Below are 21572 nucleotides of genomic sequence, written 5' to 3'. Positions count from 1 at the left end.
GTTTTCAAGACTTTCAATTCACTTTAATGGGCCAATGAGCAGAGTACTACAATTGAATCATGACAATTTATTTTTTGTCAAGCGTCTTTTTTTTTTAATGGAAAATCTTTTTGAAACAAAGAGGTAGTGATTTTTTTGGTGCCAATTATTTTAGAAAGGTGACAATATTGTAAAAGGTTAAAACAAAAGGTTAAAAATAGCAAAGAAGGCAAAGTAGGCCAGCCATCGTTAAAAAAGGTACAGAAGCAGCTATGATACCAACATTTAATGCTAATAAATAACTATTAAATAATCAAGAATAATAAAACAAACAAATAAATAAATAAATAAAAGAGAAATGGGAACACAATTGACACATAATTTTTTGGCATTTTGTTTTTATATGAAGAATATCACTACAAATTAAAACTTCTGCCGTTTTTTTTTTTGTATTTTAACAAATGCAGATACAGCAAAGATTGTCAGAAATAATCTTTTGTTTCTGACAATCTTTCTGCTTCATATCTGAAGCAGAAATGCTTTTACGCAGAAGTTTAGCACGATATTCTGACGGTCCTCCTGTTTTCTTTTCCTCAGCGGAATAAATCCGTGTCTCCGTGAAGGGGGAAATGAAAACCAGGTTAAGATTTCCAGCCTTGCAACAACCTGGGCATCTTAATAGTTTTTTGCAGGACTCGAGATCAATTGCGTCATGTGGGAATTTCCTCCTTCGCAGAAAGTCTCGACAGCGCCTTTACGCGCACTGACGGACACACCCCCGACGCAGCTGAAGGAGCCGCTCCGGGCGACTCATATCCGCAGGAAAGGTGTCGGTGTCATCCAGAGAGAAAAAGAAGCTGAACGGTAAGTAATGTCATCGTTTTTTCTTTGTATCAGTATAAAAACAGAAGTCTGTGGATCAACTAAATCCATATTAACTCAGATAAACAGAGATAGCTATATAAGTAGACGCAATAAAGTCGAGCTCTCCTGACTCAGAGTAAGTAATTATTTGTAATGACTGTTTATTCATGCAGAAGTTTGGCGTCGTGATGTTAATTTCTCAAGAGCTACCTCAAATGTCTTGAAACCGAAGCAACGCAGTTTGTCTTAACTTTTACTTTGGGGTTATTGCGCCTAGAATACCTGATTGTTTCACTGTTTTAACCCACAAATCAACCAAGTTATTGGTTTCAGCTCAGAACAGAAGCAATATCGGTCAAATTTATTATTTAAAATGAAGTAAACATTGCTGTTTGTTAAAGCTAAATATGGATTTATTAGAGCATAACACCAGGGTGTCTCATAGCATTTAAAAAATGTAAAGGATCAACTCAAGCATAAGGTTATGACCACTGGCAGGCGGAGACAGAATAAAACATGAATTAAATTACTCACAGGTTCTGACAGGATTATTGGCAAAAGTCGGAACTGTGATTTTTTTTTTTGGTGCAAAATTCACCACTAAATTATCGCTGCAGTGTCTTTATAGGACCACACATTTGATCACATTTGGTTTGAGATATGACTCAACTATTGCATCTCACTGCATGTCAGGTTAGCCAAAAGAAAAGTCCAGGAAGTTGAGAAAACAGATCACTACCTTTTGGGTCACAAATAAGGAAAAAGATGCATAAAGTTAACAAAGACTCGAGTGACTCCATCACACCTGCAGGACTTGGTGGCTGAAGTTTCAGCTTTAACACTGAGGCACATGCTAAACGCTAAAGCATGAAACAAATCTCAAAACAACGCCATGCCTGTAGTGAAGCATGGTGGTGGCTTTGTGATGCTCTGGAGCTGCTTTGCTTCTTCTGGCACTGGAATGTTACAGCATGTGGAGGACAAGATGGATTCAAGCATCACAGTGGGAAAATATCCCGCTCTCTGTGAGGAAGCTGAAGCTGGGGAATTACTGGACCTTCAGACAGGACAGTGATTTCAGTGACTAATACTGTCTTCTCATTAGCATACATTTAAACTATAATATGGTATGTCTACAGTATATTTAGCAGTTTAGCTAATGCATTGTTTTGGCCAAGAACTCATGGCCAAAACAATTCAAGACTCTTACTCATATAAGACTCATGTAAGAGTCTTGAACCTCTTTGTCCAGGTACTGAAAATTGTTTACTTTACTTTACCTCTGCATTGTCTGTGACTAGTGGACCACATTTTAACAAACAGTCCAATTTTAAAGGTGCATTCAATAACTATACACAGGGTTTCTGTAAGGTTTTAAAAAGTAATCTTAAATATTCCCCGATTTTACACACTATTGGTTTTAGCTATCTCTTGTAATGTGCTGTCATTTACAGTGTTGTATAGTAACGAAGTAAAAACACTTCACTACTTTACTTAAGTATATTTCGGAGTACTTCATACTTTCCTCGAGTATGAACATTTTGGATGACTTTCACTTTTACTTCACTATATTTCCGAACTTAATTGCGTACTTTTACTCCGATACATTTTCAATGTGTGGTTTCGTTACTCGTTACAAAAAAACGAGAGAGAGAGAGAGAGAGAAACGCAAGTGTTTTGACCCCACCTACTGATTGACTGCAACAAAGTCGGTAGCCTACTTGCCTGGGCTTGTTCATCACCTCCAATAGGATACACCTGTTTCGCTTCTCCCATTAAACACAAAGCAAGTCTCGCAATCAGCAGCAGCCACATGGAGGAGGAGACGGAGACCACAACGACTGCTGGTGGCTCCAGGGGAACCACCAGCTGGTGATGAGAGCCCCTGGCCTTATTTAAACACAATACACTCTTTCGTGGGTGTTAAAGATTTTGTCGTAGCGCATGCAGTGTATGTTATTCCTGCCCGAAGATGTGGAAATTCTGTCTTACAAAAACTCCCCGTCCAACTTGAAGAAACACATCGAGGTAACTTCTTATGAAATGGTTATAATCCTCCTGTGTCAGTAACTATAGCTTGGTCACTAGGCACTATTGTGAAATCTTGAGCATAACGTTACCTGTATAAATGAACTTTGTTTGGCATCGTTTCAGTTCCATACGTGGTGTATTTAGCTTAGGCTTAATGTTGACTGTAGCAGGCTACCTAGACTCCTCTGTTCAAGGGGGGGCAGAAGCCATAGCGATAGCAATTTAGACTAAATTTAACGAATAATAATCAGTTGTAAAGCAGGTTAAGTTAACCTTGTGCTATAGGTAAAGCACCTAATTTTCTTAACTAAATGATGCCTGCAGGTATATCTATTAGCAGGTTTAATTTTGCCTGCACTTGGTTGGGTACATTATTTTAAGTGTATTTGACAAGTTTACCGAAATATAAAAAAAGTCATTCAAACTGCATTTGCTTTGTTTTACTTTTTACTTGTACTTTTCATTACATTACTTGAGTACATCCATTTTTACAGTAATTTCCATACTTAAGTACAAGAAGTTTCAGATACTTTAAGACTTTAACTCAAGTAACATTTCAGTCAGTGACTTGGACTTTTACCAAAGTCATATTTTGGAGAGGTACTTATACTTTTACTTGACTCTGAGATTTCAGTACTTTATACAACACTGGTCATTTATTTATCATTTTTTGGATCAATTCCTTTAGATAAGTGGTATCTACTTCGTTGGTGTTTTGGGGTTTTAGATGGATAATTCAGGTGTTATTATGCTGTGACAAAACTACAAATCCCATTATGCAGGAAACTAATAAGCTCCATCAAATTTGTGTCCAGGCATCACAGCTTTCCCTGCAAATCTACAAAAAAGAACAACGGCCCTAAAACTGAATCAAATCTGTCAATAAAACAGTTTTTTCTTGTTATAGAATAGTACCAACCCCTTGATGATGATCATCTCTATTTCAAGCTCTTTAGAGATAGTTTGAAATAGAAATACAGAAACGTCCCGCTAAGCATTCTGGGAAATAGTTCCCACTCCTGTCTTTTTCTTCTTTCAGTTTTTTAAGCGCTGACATAAAAACTCTAGTTTATTCAGCTAAAATTAATAACATAATTTGCTGCTGAAGTAGATTTCATGTCTTTCAGTCCCAACATTTACCCAGTAAGTTTTAAAAAGGGAGTCACTGTCAGTTTAAACCTTTTGTTACGGTTTAAAAAGCGAGTTTAAAGTGAGTAAGCAGTGAGAAAACAGTGACTAATTTATGAAACTATGATTTTGACCCGGCAGAGATGAACTCATCCAACTTGGTGGTTTCCGATTCTCTCTAACAAAACAGTTGATGAATGGGGGAAAAAAATGGAAAATGCACATGAAGACAATGTTACCATTAAATGTTTCTTGTTGTTCAGAGAGTGAGCTGTACTCACAAGGCAGAACATAACTACTGTAGTCATACATCATTGATATTGAACATTATCTAAGTTTGATGTCATTTCATAATTAGCGAACAAAATACCTATTAAAATTATGCATGTATTGTACAATGGCTCCAAAAGTCCCCACAAAAGTATGTGACAAAGTAATCAGTTGTTTAGAAATGTTTAACACATTTATTTTATAAAAGGGAAAAAAACTTTGTAGATTTTTTTCCCTGATTGGAAAAAAATTATTTTTGCTAACATTTTGTCACAGTCAGTGTTTCAGACCAAATAGCTACACTGATAAAAACAACCAATTTGATCAATTCAATTTAATTGATGGCAGATTTTTCATCCTATAAATTGAGGCAAGTTAAACCAACTACACAAACATCTAGACAATGTAACTTAACTGAGTCAGGTTAAACATATTTTTAAAAAATATCCTTTAAAAGGAAATATTTTTTGAATAATTATGGTGCAAGTCTATATAACGTAATTCAGTAATTCTGTTTTTTTAATCAACACCCATGTGACATGGTCAAAATAACCTTAAAATGCTTAGAAAAAATTTTGCTTTCTAACATTTAAAACTAACCTCAGTGGTAAAAAGTGAAAACTGAAAATAAATCTTTATACTGAAATATATTTTTTGATGTTGTCCATGTTGTCTGTGGGATGAATAAGTCTGACAGAGATGACTAAATACATTTATTACGCAATCCAAGTAAACTTACAGGTTAGGCACGTCCAAAATTTAAAGATTTAGTGAGTCAAACATTAGAGTCTGTGTATATTTTATATCTTTAAGCTGCATTTTTAAAATCAGATTAGAATAGTTAGTACATATTTATGTTCATATTTTAGCAAAACATGGTTGCTAAAATACGATTATAAGTATATAATCTTTGCTTTGCAGCAGTGATAATCTTTTATAATCAATACAGTTACATAACCAAAGTGTGACATGCAGTGTGAATAATTTACATCCTCTGGTTGAGTTTCCGAGGTGGAAAAACACAAACTGCAATTTTCACATGACATTGAGAAATAGTACTGGCGTCACAGAACGCTATGAAGGAAAATGTTGTGTCACCTTACGGAAATAATTCTAGCATGTTATCTAACACAGTTCATGTCGTTCTTAACCCTTCTCAGACTGCCTGTTTGGAAGAATCTCCTGAAAGTTTTAATAATTTCCTAATGTTTTTACTGAAACAGGTTCCAACACAAAATAACAACAAACCGTGATGGAATAAAAATGTTTTGTTTTATAGTTTACATTCTTTGGAAATTGTTCTGCGCTGGTATATAAATTTACAAGTCCAACTGCACATTAGCAAACCCCAGAATCTGAACTTAGCAGAAATTAAATAATTATTATTGGAGATCAGATAACCGGAGGGTAAACTGATGCATCGTGCCATCCTGCTTCCTTCTCAATTAATGGAGGTTAACAGCCAGATTCACTTTTCCTTTTGCAAGAAATTAGACAAGTGGTAAAGAACGCTTTTCAACAAATTTCTGTTTTTTCTGAACACCACAACCACTTCCAGGTTTTAATGCTTCCTCTTGTAATTCTGTTTTAGTGCCTGGTATTGTAATAATTTGATGGTTAGTTTTCTGGATTGAATCCCTTGGAGGTTTTATCATAAATATTGGATGATATCAGGGAAGCGTTCTACAATGATCCCACATTTCTTTGACTACATCAACTTCCTCTTTTCTTTCCCATGATTTCATTTTCATTTTATTTATGGTGTGTTTCAAGAGCAAACACACAAATCAAAATATGTGACTTGTATGTAGAATGTGAATGCAGGACAATTTAAATATGATGCAACGACTATTGCGATTTGATATATCGCTTTGGTCCGACTTTGATAGTAGATAATCTCTGTCTGATTTTGGGTTTAGTCTCAGAAGTAAACCATATGTTTCACTTTTGAGTAAAATTTCAAATGTGTGAGAGTTTGTGTTGTACCGTCGAGAAATAATAAAGAAGTTGTGTTAAAGGAAAAATGTTATTGACAAGAGTCAATAACAGTTTTGAAACTGAACCTCAAAAAGATGCTTTTTGAGGTTCAGTTTAGTAACCTCATAGATTGAAAAGATTAAATGTAGCGAAGTGCACAGTTAGACAGGAAGGTATAAAGCACAAATGTGTCGTCTTTGTGTGGTTAGCTGAGTAAAAGAAGAAAGAAACAAAGTCTGCATCCTGTCAATGATGATAAGTTACCAACATTTTGTACGTAAAAGCCTTTCTCTGGAATTTAAAAAGAAGATCAGTGTCATTATGTATCATTTTATGTATTCATGCAGTATATACTGTATACCACTGCATTCATACAGATTTGTTTTCATTTTGCAGCTGTGACAAACAAACTCAAAAATATTATTCTCTATAAAAGCAGCTAGCAGCTAACGTGATTCAAAAGAAATATCAAGACTCAAACTATTCACATTTCAATTGCAATGAGATGATTAGTGGTGCAAATCACTATTAAATTCAAGATTTTGTTAAGTTATTATGTTAACGTTAATAAATCACACAAATACATGTTTAGATGAAGACACAAAAACTAAAAAGAAATTAGCAACATAAATGCTCAAAATGCTAATTATAAATCTAATAATTACAGCAACAATAACACTAAGAAATTAGGCTTTATCATAATAAAAATAATAAAAGGTTAGAAAGTCAATAGAAATATGTTTCTATTCAGATGCAAATGTAAAATTATATATTTGTTTCAAACAGAACCCATATTTTTAGTTGTGAGAGCAAAAAGCATTCTAGGAAAAAACAGTTTTAATCTATTAGAGCACATCTGCTTGATTGAACAGCTACCATTTCATCTCTAGATTATTAGCGTTGACCTCTGGCTCCTTCTGTTTGCAAGGCCCTGACTCATAACCAGAAAGTCACTTCCCTCACTGTCTTCTCAACATTTTTAGAAATTGCTAACATACTTAACTTTCACATCCTGAAAAAAACCTCAAAATAACTCGAACCAATTGCTGTTTTACTCTCTTGTCGTTGAACTGCTTCATGTTATTCATGTGCTATTTTCTCTCCCTCAGGTAGAAACGATGGGTACAGAGACCAGCTCGACCTTTCTGGATTCGGAGTTTCGCTACATGCTCTTCCCAGTTGTGTACAGCATCATCTTTATTGTGGGCTTCTTCTCCAATCTTTATGTGCTGTTTGTTCTGCGGTGTCTCCGTGAAGCAAAGGCCATGGGAGAAATACGCATCTACATGACCAACCTGACCATCGCTGACCTCCTTTTTGTTTGTTCGCTACCCTTCTGGATTGGGTACTACAGGCGTAAGGGGGATTGGGTCTTCCAGGATTTCATGTGCCAGCTGGCAGGATCGTTATTTTTCATCAACACTTACGGCACCATCCTGTTCCTCGGAGCGATCAGCCTCAACCGGTACTGGGCGGTCTCTCGGCCTTTGGACGCAGCCTCGTCGGATCACAGGCGGCGTGGGATCATCGTATGTGTCGTAATCTGGGCGTTTACCATTTTATTGTCAATCCCCTCCTTCACATCACCGGGTACCAACGATGATGGAAATGTAACTCGATGCTTCGAGGGGTACCACAATCAAACGGAGGACGAGAAGAGGAAAGTGGCAACTACGCATTTCGTAATAATCGCGATGTTTTTTGTTGTGTTTTTTCTTGTTGTCGTGTGCAATTTCCTTATTGCCCGAAACTTACTTTCTCAGAGTACACCTCAGTCAGTGGCTTTCTCTGACACAATCAAGTCCAACAGGACGCTTACGTCTACGTTTAAAAGGCCCAATAAGGCCAGAGGGGTGAAGAGGAGGGCTCTCCAGCTGCTCCTGGCGGTGGTGGGGGTGTTCGTGTTGTGCTTTATGCCCCACCACGTCGTCCAGGGCCCCTGGGTGCTGGCTGTGCTGGATATAAAGGAGGGCTGGGGCCACATAAACTGGAGCCAGGACACACGGCAGGCACTCAACGACGCCCATCAGATCACTTTGGTTCTGATGGGCGTCAACTGTATCCTGGATCCTGTGGTGTATTTCTTTGCCACAAGGAAGTTCAGGAGATTCATTGTGGAGCACATCAAAAAGTTATCTAGAGGGGAGGCTTGCTCCCACTCAGCGAACATCCAACTATCCATGGACAGCAGGAACCACAGCCAGAAACTTCCGAGTATCCAGCCACAGCCGGGTGAGGAATAACTCAATGATAGACACAAGAACACATGAGAACGGGTGTCTTTATTGGGACGTGTCACATACTGAACAGGACTTTACTGATTTTGTTTACCTTTCTGTTTAGTTTTATTGTTTGCAACTTGTTCTTTTTTATAGTTCCTTCACACCAAGCTTCATTTGACCAAATACCTAATATCTGTTTTTCTACTTATTTTTTGTAATTTTCCATATATTTTTGAACATTTTCATATGTTGTTTTTTTGCCTCTGCCTTGTGTCTTCTCATACTTTGGTGCAATATTCTAACTGTTACTGTTACTGTTACTTCACTGCCAGGCACTGAATCTTGGCCCACATTTGGGTTCGCTAAATGTATGACTGCAGTCATTTAAAACAAGCCGTAAAGCAACAATCAGATAACAGAAAAATGCTCCTAGAATGTAAAAAGCTGCTGCTTATTAATTATTTTTATTTAGACTTGTCTATCAGCATATCTTATCTCTCTTCAATTTTTATTTTATTTTTATTATTTTATTTTTATTTATTTTTTTACCAATTTTAATCTTTTCTTTGTTGTAACAAGCTGCAGCTGCAGCTAGTAAACTTCCACTGAAATGTTCCAACCTTGAACCTTGAGCGCAGGCTGTTGCCAAAAAACTGCACAACTAAGGTTTTCTGTTGATGGAAAAAGTTTTGTGTTTTTCTACTTCATTATTTAAGTTGATATTGTAGTTCTGGTTTTACTATATCTTTTAAAAGCATTAAAACTCCTTGAATGTGTTGTATTATAATCAGAAGATGTAATGTATTTCATTGGAATGCAGATGGTACAGATTGTCTCTGATTTCAGACCCCTGTGTGGCAATGGTTTGTAGCAGCAGCTTTCACTCCAACTAAAACATTTGCTTCTTGTGAAACAGCCACAAAAATGAAATCCCCAGAAGGTGCTGAAGAAAGCTGACGGGAAAGATGGAGTTACAGGAAGTTTAAGGAAGGTGAAAATAGTTTATATGGAGCAATGATGAGGAAGGGGTGACTGAACTCGGGATTGTTTTAAAGAAAACCCTAAAACCTTCGGCAATGATGCTTATATTCCCCTAAACCAGATTCCTGTGGCTTCGTTTGATGCACAATTTATTTATGTAGAGTGTAATTTATAAGAAAAGCAGCACTGTGTTTGTGAAAAATCAGTCAAATTTGAAAAAGCGACAGTTGCTAGAGTGCGCACTGTGGCAGTTGAAGAATTCGGTCATTGGATTACAATGTAAACCTGAAAACAGCCAAACAGTGTTTTAATCATCAATGATATTGGAAGGAGATCATCTGTGAACATCAATTTTTACATCTTAATTGGATTTCGGTCTGGACTTTGACTAGACCATTATATCACCTAAAATGCTTTGATCTAAACTATCCATTGTATCTCTGGCTGTATGTTTAGGGTCGTATTTAATTTCCTTTTGGGATTAATAAAGTATTTTTGAATTTGAATTTGAATAGTCCAGCTTTAAGGTGAACTTTCCCTTCCCTCTCCTGCATTTTGCAGCTCCAACGGGTTGTTTTTGCCCTATATTTACCTCCATCCATCTGACCATTTCTATCCCCTTGGCATGGTGCTGCAACCACCACGCTTTGCTTTGGGTATGCTCAGTTTAGGTGGACCAAGATATCTTGGTAGTTTTGCAGTTGTGACATTCTCTTTCCGCTCCTTAATCTAATCTTGGTTTAAATTTCTCCACAACTTCCTCCTTGAGCTGGTTGTGGTTCCTTGATCTTCATGATCCTGTTTGGTCCCAAATGTTCTCACAGAACAGCTCAACCTTTTACTAAATTACACTCAGATGGACTTTATTTATTGTACAATGACTTTTGAAGCGTGAATTAAGGCATGCTGTATGCTTCAGAGTTTGTCTCTAAGTAATTTGAAACCATTTCCCATCTGCCCATACATGTTCTGTGGCTTTAATGTGAAAACATGTGAAATAGTTCAATGGTTAAAAACATGTTTGTAAGAGATTGTACATTGGTAACATGCTAATAAAACTATGCACATTAACGTGACACACGTTATATTTAGTTGCTGTGTTCTGCAGTATTTCTGTTCTTCCTTAGAATGTAGAAGTTTTATAAACAGAAGGACATAAAAATACAGATCTGGAAAAAACTAAGAGCCCACTGCACTGAACCCCATTGAAAACCTCCTGGTTATTCCACCAAATATTGATTTCTGAACTCTCGCTGGGTTAAAACATTAGTATTGTTGTTTCTAAATCGATATTTGAGGTCTGAAAGCACTGCATTTTTTTTGTTATTTTGACCATTTCTAATTTTCTGCAAATAAATGCTAAATTTTTGCTTGGAATTTCGGAGACATGTTGACCATTTCTATCCCCTTGGCATGGTGCTGCAACCACCACGCTTTACTTTGGGTATGCTCAGTTTAGGTGGACCAACATATCTTGGTAGTTTTGCAGTTGTGACATTCTCTTTCCGCTCCTTAATCTAATCTTGGTTTAAATTTCTCCACAACTTCCTCCTTGAGCTGGTTGTGGTTCCTTGATCTTCATGATCCTGTTTGGTCCCAAATGTTCTCATAGAACAGCTCGACCTTTTACTAAATTATACTCAGATGGACTTTATTTATTGTACAATGACTTTTGAAGCATGAATTAAGGCATGCTGTATGCTTCAGAGTTTGTCGCTAAGTAATTTGAAACCATTTCCCATCTGCCCATACATATTCTGTGGCTTTAATGTGAAAACATGTGAAATAGTTCAATGGTTAAAAACATGTTTGTAAGAGATTGTACATTGGTAACATGCTAATAAAACTATGCACATTAACGTCACACGTTATATTTAGTTGCTGTATTCTGCAGTATTTCTGTTCTTCCTTAGAATGTAAAAGTTTTATAAACAGAAGGACATAAAAATACAGATCTGGAAAAAACTAAGAGCCCACTGCACTGAACCCCATTGAAAACTTCCTGGTTATTCCACCAAATATTGATTTCTGAACTCTTGCTGAGTTAAAACATTAGTATTGTTGTTTCTAAATTAATATGAACTTGTTTTCTTTGCTTTATTTGAGGTCTGAAAGCTCTGCATCTTTTTTGTTATTTTGACCATTTCTAATTTTCTGCAAATAAATGCTAAATTTTTGCGTGGAATTTCAGAGACACGTAGTCAATAGTTCATAGAATAAAAGAACAATGTTCATTTTACTCAAACATAAACCTATACGGAGTAAAATCAGAGGAACTGGTAATTTTAAGTGGTCTCTTAATTTTTCCAGAGCTGTATAAGCATTTTTATAACTTTTATCATAGATAACCATGTAAATCTTCAACAAGGTTCTTTGAATCTTGACACTCTTGTCGGGGAAAAACAGGATCAAGTGCAAAGTACCTTGATATGACTTGTTATGAAACAGGGCTTGGTGTTCTTGCTCTTTTCCCCAGTCTCTCTTTTTATTATTATTATTATTATGCTTTATTTTATTATTATTTTAATTTTATTATGTTGACCTCTGATCTTACCTGAGGTGGTGCTTATTATGGTTTGCATGAGTCTCAAAGCCTTTGACAATCTTTTTAAAATACATTCCCAAATGATAGAGAGTTTCTTACCTGTTCTTGAATAATTTTAGCCTGGGGGTAAGATGTGTTGCATCGTGCACCATTCAAACAAAACAAATCTCATCTACATTTTAACATTGATCCATTTTGGTTTAGATTTTCTTTTTCTTGAAGGGGATGTATTATGCAAAATTCACATTTTGCACATTTTTGTAGTTTCATTTAGGTTTCTACTGTTGGGAAAAAAACAACCCAAGTCATTTTTTTGGAAATAAGTAAAAGTTTTTTGGTATCAAGGAACTGAACTGAAAAATGAACATCCTGATTATTAAATCACAATCAGTGTTTACTGCCTCGTTACTTAGCAACCCCACGTGGAGCTCCAGCTGGTTTCACTGTATGCGCTGTACAGTGGCTGCTGGAAAAGACAAGTTTTGACTTACTATCCAGAAACCACTTTCTGCAGTTTTGTTGGTTGTGCAGGAGGCTCCACTTCTGCTTCTCTAAGATGTATGGTTATATAATCGTACAACTGTTTGCAGCCATTTTCACATGCAAGTGTAAACAGGGAGTTGGGACTCATCTGGATTTAAAGTGACAGGAGGCCCTGAAGCAGCTTAACGTTAGAGGAGCTCAAATTAGGCAGAACTGAGCAGACTGAAATCATCTGAGAATGATTTTATTGAAAACATGTCAAAATAAGTTTAGCATGGCCGTTAGGCCTGTCTTAAGTTGTTCAAGGAGGTGACCTTTAATAAATGAAATCAACATGTGGAAACCGCTTACCTGAGAGGAAAATTATTTTACCTGACATCTTAAAATTACACAAACTTTTACATGTAAGTGTTGAAAAAAAGAAGCAAAAACAGAAGAAATCTGAAAGAAGCAACTTTTTTTTCAGAGTTGTACTAGTTATAAATACTACACACTGTGGCACCACTTAGCCCTATTTAAGTCTGTGAAATAGTACTACTCAAAAGTTTGTGTAGTGATTTTCTGGCCCAAATCCCAAAAGAAAGTGGAACATAAAAAAAACCTAACATACAAAAACATTAACCTAAAACTTTCTTTTTATTATTTAAAATCTTTGTGTAATGTGCTATTTTGTAATATTTAGAGTTAAATTACAGATGTTTCTTAAACAAGTCAAACAAAGAAAGTTAGTTTGAAGATAACTTAAAAAAAAAAAATAAAGAAAATAAAGATAAAGACAAAAATCACTAGAACATTTTTGACAATTTGGACAGAGACCACAGAAAGCTTTCACCACATTGACATTGCAAACATTTTGTTGTTTTTTTTGAAATGTCAATCTCGCATGATGCAAGTAGATTTAATCTAACTGAAACCATAAAAGTAGATTAAATCTAACTGAAACCATAAAGCACGGAGGTTCAGACAGCATTGCAGAGATTACCATTACCAGCAACCAAACAATTATTTGGCTCCACCCACTCACATCGTCATTTATGACAGAGAGGAGTAAAAATCTTCCCCTGTAAGGTTGGAAGGGTTGAGGTCAGTGTAGGGTTGAGTACTGCTTGTATAGTTCATGTAGACATCCACATCAGCATCACTCGTCTGTGGCAAATTCCTGGAGAAAGAAAATTTTTGATTAATCTTGTCATATTGTACATTTTTACCCAGATAGATTCAAGAATGAAACTCACTTTGGGATCTCTTCAGGTGGCGGTGGGACATCTAAAATAAAACAAATACATTTTAAAGATTCACAAATGCTTTAAATAAGAATTTGACTCGAGCAGGTTTGTCTTTACCTTTCTTTGGAGCGTTCGAAGTGCTTAGTTTGTTGCCAGATCTTTCCCAACAGAACCAGCCCAGACCGGCAGTGATGCCAATCAAGATCACGATAGTAAAGGCAAAAGCTGCTTTTCCTAACTTCTCTCCTAGGGAAACAAGGTGGGGAAACAGATTGTCAACAGAGACAAAAACTTTCAGTTTTAATATGACAACGGACATGAAAACAGACAATATGGTTAAAGCATGGTCCAGTTTCTAAGATTTTTCAGTTTTTTTCAGTTGTTACAGTTTATTGTCTTAATGTAAGGAAGATTCGGTTGATTTTATAATGCAGAAGGTTTATCTCTATAACTTAGAATGATCCAAAGTTAATTTAGCTCAGTTATTCAGTTCATATAATGAAACTCAAACACAGTAACATAAAGATTTGGCTGATTTGTGGCAGTAAATGGTGGATTAGATCAGTTTCACATAAGCTTTGGCCAATAATCGATCAACCGAAATAAGAATAATCAGGGCTAATTGATCCTCCCAAACTGCATTTTCTTTTGAATATTTCAGATATGGAAATCTGTAAGAAATCTTTTTGTTAATTTTGAGAGAATTGGTGAATCTATAAATAATGTTCTGGAAATAGGTGAGGGTTCTCTAGAATCTAGAAATCTAACCCAACTGAGAAGATGTTTTGAGCTGTATTGTCATCATGCAAAATCAGGTAATAATACAGAAATGATTATTTAAAAAGCAAACAAAAAAACCCAGAAAACATCTGACCTGCTGTTGACATGGAGACGATGTACACATCGTGATTTTGGCTCACGCACTTCCCAATATTGAGGATTTCACACCTGTACGTCCCCGTTTGTTTGGGCTCGGTGAGGAGCAGTACCTTACCTGAACCCACATTTTCCCAGCTCTCATTTTGAAGAAGGGACCTGGACCAGATTATGTTTTGTGATGGGATTATTGTTTGACAGCTTAGCTCGACTGTTAGACCTGCAGCAACTGGGTAGTCTGGTGTGGCCACAAGATGCGGGCAATCCAGTGGTATTGTTGTTTTTGGTTCTATGGTGGAAAGAAGGAAAAGAAGATAAGAAAAATAGAATATTTTCATTAAAAAATTATAACAAAGCAGTATTTTCTTCTGTTTGTCGCTTTTAGTTTTACTACACACAGTTTAGATATTTATGATCTGTCATAATCTTATTTTAGAATGAATATTTCACACATATGTGGTAACTGTACTGCATCATTTTCCTATATAATCTTTAAACAGCACAACTAGCACTACGTTTAATTGTTTTTATTGGAAAATATTAGACAAAATGAAGAGTCTTTTTGGGTCTAGATCACGAGATTATGGTGACAAGCTGGGTTTTCTGTTTATTAACACTTTCTTCATATGCTTAAACAAACTAAAACAAATATATCTTGTGTACTTCAAAGTATTTTTATGGTACTGAAGGTGATCCTACTGAAAATGGAAATCTCAGGAAGAGATGCTGTGGGGACGAATTCTCCAGTCAGCCGATAGCCAATGCAGCCAATACAAGAATAAATCAGGCTGTTTATTAGAGAGAATAAGTTTCAAAAACATCAACAATATAACTCTCCGTTTCAAAGATGTCGCAATAGTAACTACAACTTCACAATATATTAGAAATTTATTGTTATTAGGGTAATTGTATGCAATATCAATTTCAAAAAGAATTGTTTGGTTTGAGAAAAAATAGCAAATAATCAATGTTTATATTGACAATTAGAAAAGTACAAAAAAGGTGTTTCTATGCCACAACAGTAAATATAGTCACATAAAACCATGGTGTTCTCTGTAATGAGGTCAAAGCAGAAGCACTGTTTAGTTAAGTTGATTTAATTGTTGATTTATTGCACCATATCATCACTATAACTTCCAACATTATTGCATGTTTTATTAATATTGCCCAGCCTGATTAATAAACCAGATTTAAAGTCAACTCTGGTTAACTTAAAGCTTCTGACTTTCTAAATTTAAAGTAAAATTGTCATTTGGAAGTGATCTGGAGAGAAATGGGGAAAATATGTTAAAAGTTCTAGAAACACACAAAGAACAAAAAACAAACAAAAAACAGAATAAATGTCACAATTCGTTACCTAGCAACCTAAAGCCAAGTCCAGTCCCTCACCTGGCAACCCAAGTGAAGCTCCACCCACTAAATTCAAGACGCTAAACTGCCGCTGTGGCGTCTTGAACAAAGCAATACAGAGCTGCATATATGTGTCCATTCATTTTCTCCCAGTCACGGAGAACCCAGCGGCGTCGCTTCATTTTATTTTTGTTTACAATGTTTTGAAGAAAGTTGCAGTTTGCACAAATCGGTTTAGGAAGGAGTCCTCTGAAAACTACCAACACTACATTCAGGATTTACCAAAACACCTGGACGGAAGGAAGATTATGTTCGCCACAATTCTGCAGATGATGGCAAGGTAAGTACATAATGATGTGTGCTTTGTATTGTTTGGCACGAACATGATTTGTTAGTTAGCATAAGCTAACGTTGTGCTAACTGACGCCTTTGCTAGCCCTGTGCCTCGCGTTACATTTACGAAAAGAACGTTTTTTGTGCTGAATTATTGTACTTTTGGTTGTGCTTCGGGGTCAAATATGTAAGGTTGTACCACTGTGTGTCTGCTTGTAGCCATTTTCAATGTCTGAGGTTCTAACGTAAACGCTGAGTTAGGAGGGCGTGACCATCAGCAACTAATTTGCATAATCGTGACGTAGCTCTGAAACAGCGCATTCCTAATGAGCTCAATACAGGCAGAACTGATCATAATTTTGTGTATTAAATGTAATTAACATGTTTTGTATAGCTCACAGACATATCTTAGCTTGTTCAAGGGAGCAAGGCAGATATAAAAATCATTTACTGATTTAATAGATTGATGTTTTATTACTTTTTTCACCTGGACAATGTTTGATTAGCTTTTACTTTAATAGTTTAAGGCTAGGAGTGGTTTATCCAGCATTAAACTGATATCCGTTCACGTTTTCATTTATTGGTTTTGTATCTAATCCAGGTTTGGTTTGAAACCTTCAGGGTTTTATATAATCCAGGCATTTAACTGCACGTGTTTTTGGAACCTCAACAAATTGTGATGTTGAAAATTAACAATTAAGGACATTAATGAAAATGTGTGCTGAAAACACATAATTTTCAGAAATTATGTTTTCTCTCTTCAAACTTAAGCATTATTTTAAGCCCAATTTTCTTTTCCCCAAAAACAAATTCCATGTATTTTCAGATCATGCGGAAAACCTGCATTGTTATGTATTTGTCCATAAAAGGTGAACAATCTAGGCCTATAAATCTTTGCTTGTTTAAACCTCAGCTTTACCTTTACAAAGCTACCTCTATCTTTTAAATCAACAAAGAAAAAAAATCCAGGCGTGTATTACCTTCTGTCGATGTCGTGGTCATCGGGTGGGATGTTTTTGTGGGTAAATTAGTAGTCAGGGATGTCTCTGCAAAGACATTTTAAGAAAGAGATTTTAAAAGGCATCAAAAAACAGCTGCTCTCACTTTCTGCCTTGAGACATTTTACTTACCTGTGCTTGTACACAGGGAAAAAACAAGAAAGCAAAGAAACATGTTGTATGTGATGAATCTCCTCCTGTTACGTCTGTGTGTGATACACAAAGCTGATTTATTGTTCAACTCCAAACTCAGGAGGAAGTATGAGACATGGAAACTGTAGGAAGAGAAGTCTCAACTTCCCTTCATAAAAGATTTACAAAACAATGCGATGATTGATCACACAAGCTTCCACAAAAGGAGAAAAAAAACCGTAGCACGCTCTGTTTTCCACAGCATGAGCACAGAAAGTCAGCAGAGGTTTTATAAAACATAATTTGGTCGGGAAAAGTTTCTAACATTTAAAATCTGCCACTCAGTTATAACCTGCAGGAAGAACAGTGTTTTTTTTTTCTAACTAGCTTTTATTGGATTTTTATAAAAAACAAAGCTGGCAGGCAAGTCTATCAGAAACACAATACGTTTGGTCTCAGAGTTTCATATCTCCGACAGAAGGCCCCTTCAGGCTCAGCTTGAGATGGCAGCTCAGATTGTAGCAGGCAGGTAGGCAGATTAGATCGCTGACCTGAGGGAGCCGCTCACTAGCTGCCAGGAGGAGCAACTGGATTTTAAACCGTTTCTGCACAAAACAAAGAAACCTGCTTCAGAATATTCAGCAACCTTGACTGACAGTCGGCATTTTAGTTGAGTATCTTCTCAACATCTGTCAAATAAAGAGCTGTAAAAAGTTTTTGCCATTTTTTTTTGCTGCCAAGTCACTTAAGTATTTCAGTTTGCCAGACTAGTTTTTATTTTAAACAAAGATCTCAACCCTGCCTGGTTCAATGTGAAACATTAGTTGTGATTAGTTACGTTTTTTAAAAATTGAGTTCAGTATCACAAACCACACCTCAGTCCCAGAAATCACTTAAAGGGGCAGTTTTACACATTTCCCAGGCACACACAGCTATTTTATAGCACAAAAATTTAATATGTTACCTTCAGTTGTTAAGAAATTGCTTAAAAGAAATTTGATTTCTCAATGTCGACGCCTTGAAATTGGGCCTCTCTCTCTCTTTAAGAAGATCCTGCTCGTTCTGATAATCTGCCTTCAACAACCGTTAACAGCATTGCACTGAGAAGTAGTTCTTATAATGCACTCAGCAGACGCGTAGTTCCACCAGTTGTTTACCAATTGATGCTGCCACTAGTCTGGAGGAACGGAGTAGAGAAGACAAGGGGCCGGGGTGCTCAGTGGGGCAGAAACTCAGCCGGGTCGCAGCTCTGTGGAGGAAGTTTGTTAGGCACTCCGATCGGCTTTCCCAGCACAATAAAGTGATTTCTTCAACATGCATGAAAGAATCAAAGCAACATCATGATATAATGCTCAAAAAAGTTTATATTATGTACTAACCCAAACAGACTTGTTTGCCAACATGAAACGGACTAAAGCATCTCAAAAGTCAACACTTAAAGAAATGTAATAGCTGATGGAAAAAAACAAATTCGCTGACGTCCATCAGTCTGGAAAGGGCTACAAAACCACTTTTTAAAGGGCATTTTCATCTTCAACCACTCATCCATGAGGTTACAAAAGCCACTTCTCCATTGTCAAGTCTTACTCTAGCTGGTTAATGTCTGGTTCGGCTCTAGCCAAGTGGTTTCTGTCTCCATCGGCAGTGATTCCTCACTACAGTGGGTGTGTATATGTGCAGGAACGTGAATCATTTGTTGAGAAAGGGCTAACATTACCCAGACTTTCAGAGTCAGGATGATGTTGTTGAAACCATGAATTCTGCTCGCTAACTGAAAATCCTGAAGGCAATACCTCTTGGATCCTCAAGCTCAAGAACAGGCCATTAGAAGCTGCACCATTTCTTGTGCTTCAGCAGGACAAAATATTAATTTTATAAAATCATGAAGATGTTTTATTCAAGATGACATGTATCTGAAATTATTCAACAACTGAAGTGAAACGGTAATGGTAAAATTTCTGTCTGAAAAAGTGAAAAATCAAGCAGAAATACTTAAATATAATAATAAGCATAATTTACAGAGGAACTGGGCTGTAGCTACTGAGGTGTTTTTGCAGATACAGTTACTAATGTGACATTGTGATGTTCCTATAATAAAGGAAGTGGTTTCTCTTGCATCAGTAAAGTGTTGCTAAAACAAACTGACTGATACTGTCCTGAGTGAAAAGTGGGCAGATACAGGTTTCACAACACATAGTAGAAATGAACTTGAGTGACTTGGTGTAAAAAGTTATAGCAGTAAATAACATTTAATGCAATCACTTTGCGTGAGACTCTGAGGTCTGTCAAGAGTTTCTATGATTCATTTCAAAACATTGTAAGTAGGTTAAGTTATAAAGAACAGGCCATTAGAAGCTGCACCATTTCTTGTGCTCTCTTAGTTACTACTGCAGTACATGTGGGTTAATTTTGGTTTTGTTCAGTGGAAAACAACAGAAAAATAAGCCTCAAACCACACGAGAGAGCTCTGTTGTAATTCTCAGCTTCTTAGAGAAGTCAACATGCAAGACATAAATCTGTCCTCAGAAGTGCTGTTACCTTCTGGCACTAAGGGCTGTTAACTCTGCTGCAAATCTGTTATCTTTTTGATTTTGTAATGATCTTCATAAAAACTTATGGCATTTTTAAAGTACCTCCAAACTTGTTCTGTCCTGGGTTGTTTTGAGTTTTGTTTATTCTGTGTTCCTTAGTTTCTTTCTTTAATTAGATGAATCTTGTTTCTGTTTTACTCTAGTTCAGTCCTTCTTGATGTTTCTAGTCATGTTTATTTCCTGTTTCAAGTTATTCCTTGTTACTCTAGTTTAATTATGCTTTTTAGGTCCAGTTATTCTTTAATGTTAGGTTAATTTCCTAGTACCTTGTATACTCTCCCTCGCCCCCTGTGCCATTTTCTTTCTCTCTCCCTTCACATCTGCAATCGTTAGCTCACCAGCCCAGGTCTTTTGTTCAGTATTTAAACCTCTTCTCCTGTTACTCCTTGCCAGTTCCTCCCGTTACTTCCTCGTTACTTCCCTGCATTCCCACTGTTCTCCTTGCTGTTTTATTTCTCTTGGATTTATGTTAATTTTTGTCCTGGCTTCATTTGGATTTTGTAAGCTTTGTCCTTAATTTTTTTTATTAAACAATTCTTCATCTACTCAATGCCTCTGCCACTCTCCATTTTGGTCCTCATACCAACATATCATCATCAGTAAGACAAACTTAGTTGTCTTATTAGCCACATAAATGCAGGATGCAGTCTCAAGAGTACCATATTGGTACAAAACACCAGTGTGTTTTGGATTAGGCAGATATGGATTACTTTTTGGTCTATCTCATAAAATTCCAATTTAAATTACTTTAAAATTTGCAGTTATTTTTGTGATGCACTGTATTTTTAGGTGTGGCAGTGAGCTTCATCTTGTTTTAGGGAAGCATTAAATGCAGATGTTGTTTCCTGTAAAAGAAAAAAAAAGTTTCCGTTGCCTTTGTTGGTTATAGTTTGAACATCTCTTGATGACTACACCCACAGTTCCCTTATTGCTGCAGAAGAGTACTAAGCTGTGATCGTGCACTCTGCCCTGCTGTCACTTCCTGTTGACCAAGGAAGAAAAAAAAAGAGCTACAATGTTAATGTAACATCGAATACCTCAGATGTTAAAGCTGCAGAATGTAACTTTTATAAAGAGTTTTTTAGATATTTGTTAAAACTGTCATCAGGTTAAGATTGATCTTCTCCACTTCCTCCTTGAGTTACTATTGCAATCTGAAGAAATACACAAAAACAATCAATAAGAGGCAGGAAGAGGGTCTTGGTGCTGTCAATCAACTCATGTACTCACCACTAAATGTACTAAACAAGTTATTGTTAAAGAAAAACCATTTATCTGCCTGAGCATTCACAACAGGCTATGCTAACTGGAGTATACCAGAGAGAAGGGGGGGAGAAAAAGGGGATGAGCAGTGACACACAATATTGTGACTGACAGCACTAAGACCCACCTCCTGGCTTGGGTTGGTTGTTTGTAGCACTGGGAGAAGGCAGAGGAACTCAATTTTTTCCACAGATTATCAGTCTCATACCGTACAATCATGTCATAGTGACGAAAAATATGTTTTCTATAAAAGTTACTGCAGCTTTGATCATTAAACTAAAATGTAGTGAAGTTAGAGAAAGATCTACCTGTATTCTATCACT

At 36.4% G+C, this 21572-nt stretch overlaps 2 protein-coding genes across 2 annotated transcripts; one reads left to right on the top strand and one right to left on the bottom strand.

The window, feature by feature from the left end:
* The first annotated feature begins 587 nt into the window (after nt 1-587).
* ptafr (platelet-activating factor receptor) lies at nt 588-10526 on the top strand. The gene is made up of 2 exons (XM_032547936.1): nt 588-843; nt 7359-10526. Exon 2 carries the CDS (start codon nt 7368-7370, stop codon nt 8490-8492), a length of 1125 nt encoding a protein of 374 aa, XP_032403827.1. The 5' UTR covers nt 588-843; nt 7359-7367; the 3' UTR covers nt 8493-10526.
* A 2182-nt stretch (nt 10527-12708) lies between these two features.
* On the bottom strand, nt 12709-17524 carry LOC116709424 (uncharacterized). The gene is made up of 6 exons (XM_032547944.1): nt 17396-17524; nt 17246-17311; nt 14581-14871; nt 13824-13952; nt 13716-13746; nt 12709-13639 (listed from the first exon to the last, which is right to left on the bottom strand). The coding sequence occupies exons 1-6, from the start codon at nt 17436-17438 to the stop codon at nt 13513-13515; spliced, it is 687 nt and encodes a 228-aa protein (XP_032403835.1). The 5' UTR covers nt 17439-17524; the 3' UTR covers nt 12709-13512.
* Between the last annotated feature and the right edge of the window lie 4048 nt (nt 17525-21572).

This window comes from Xiphophorus hellerii, chromosome 19, assembly GCF_003331165.1.
Source record: "Xiphophorus hellerii strain 12219 chromosome 19, Xiphophorus_hellerii-4.1, whole genome shotgun sequence".
NCBI lineage: Eukaryota > Metazoa > Chordata > Actinopteri > Cyprinodontiformes > Poeciliidae > Xiphophorus > Xiphophorus hellerii.
Note: the sequence above shows the minus strand (reverse complement) of the source record. Positions and strands in the feature narration are given on the sequence as shown.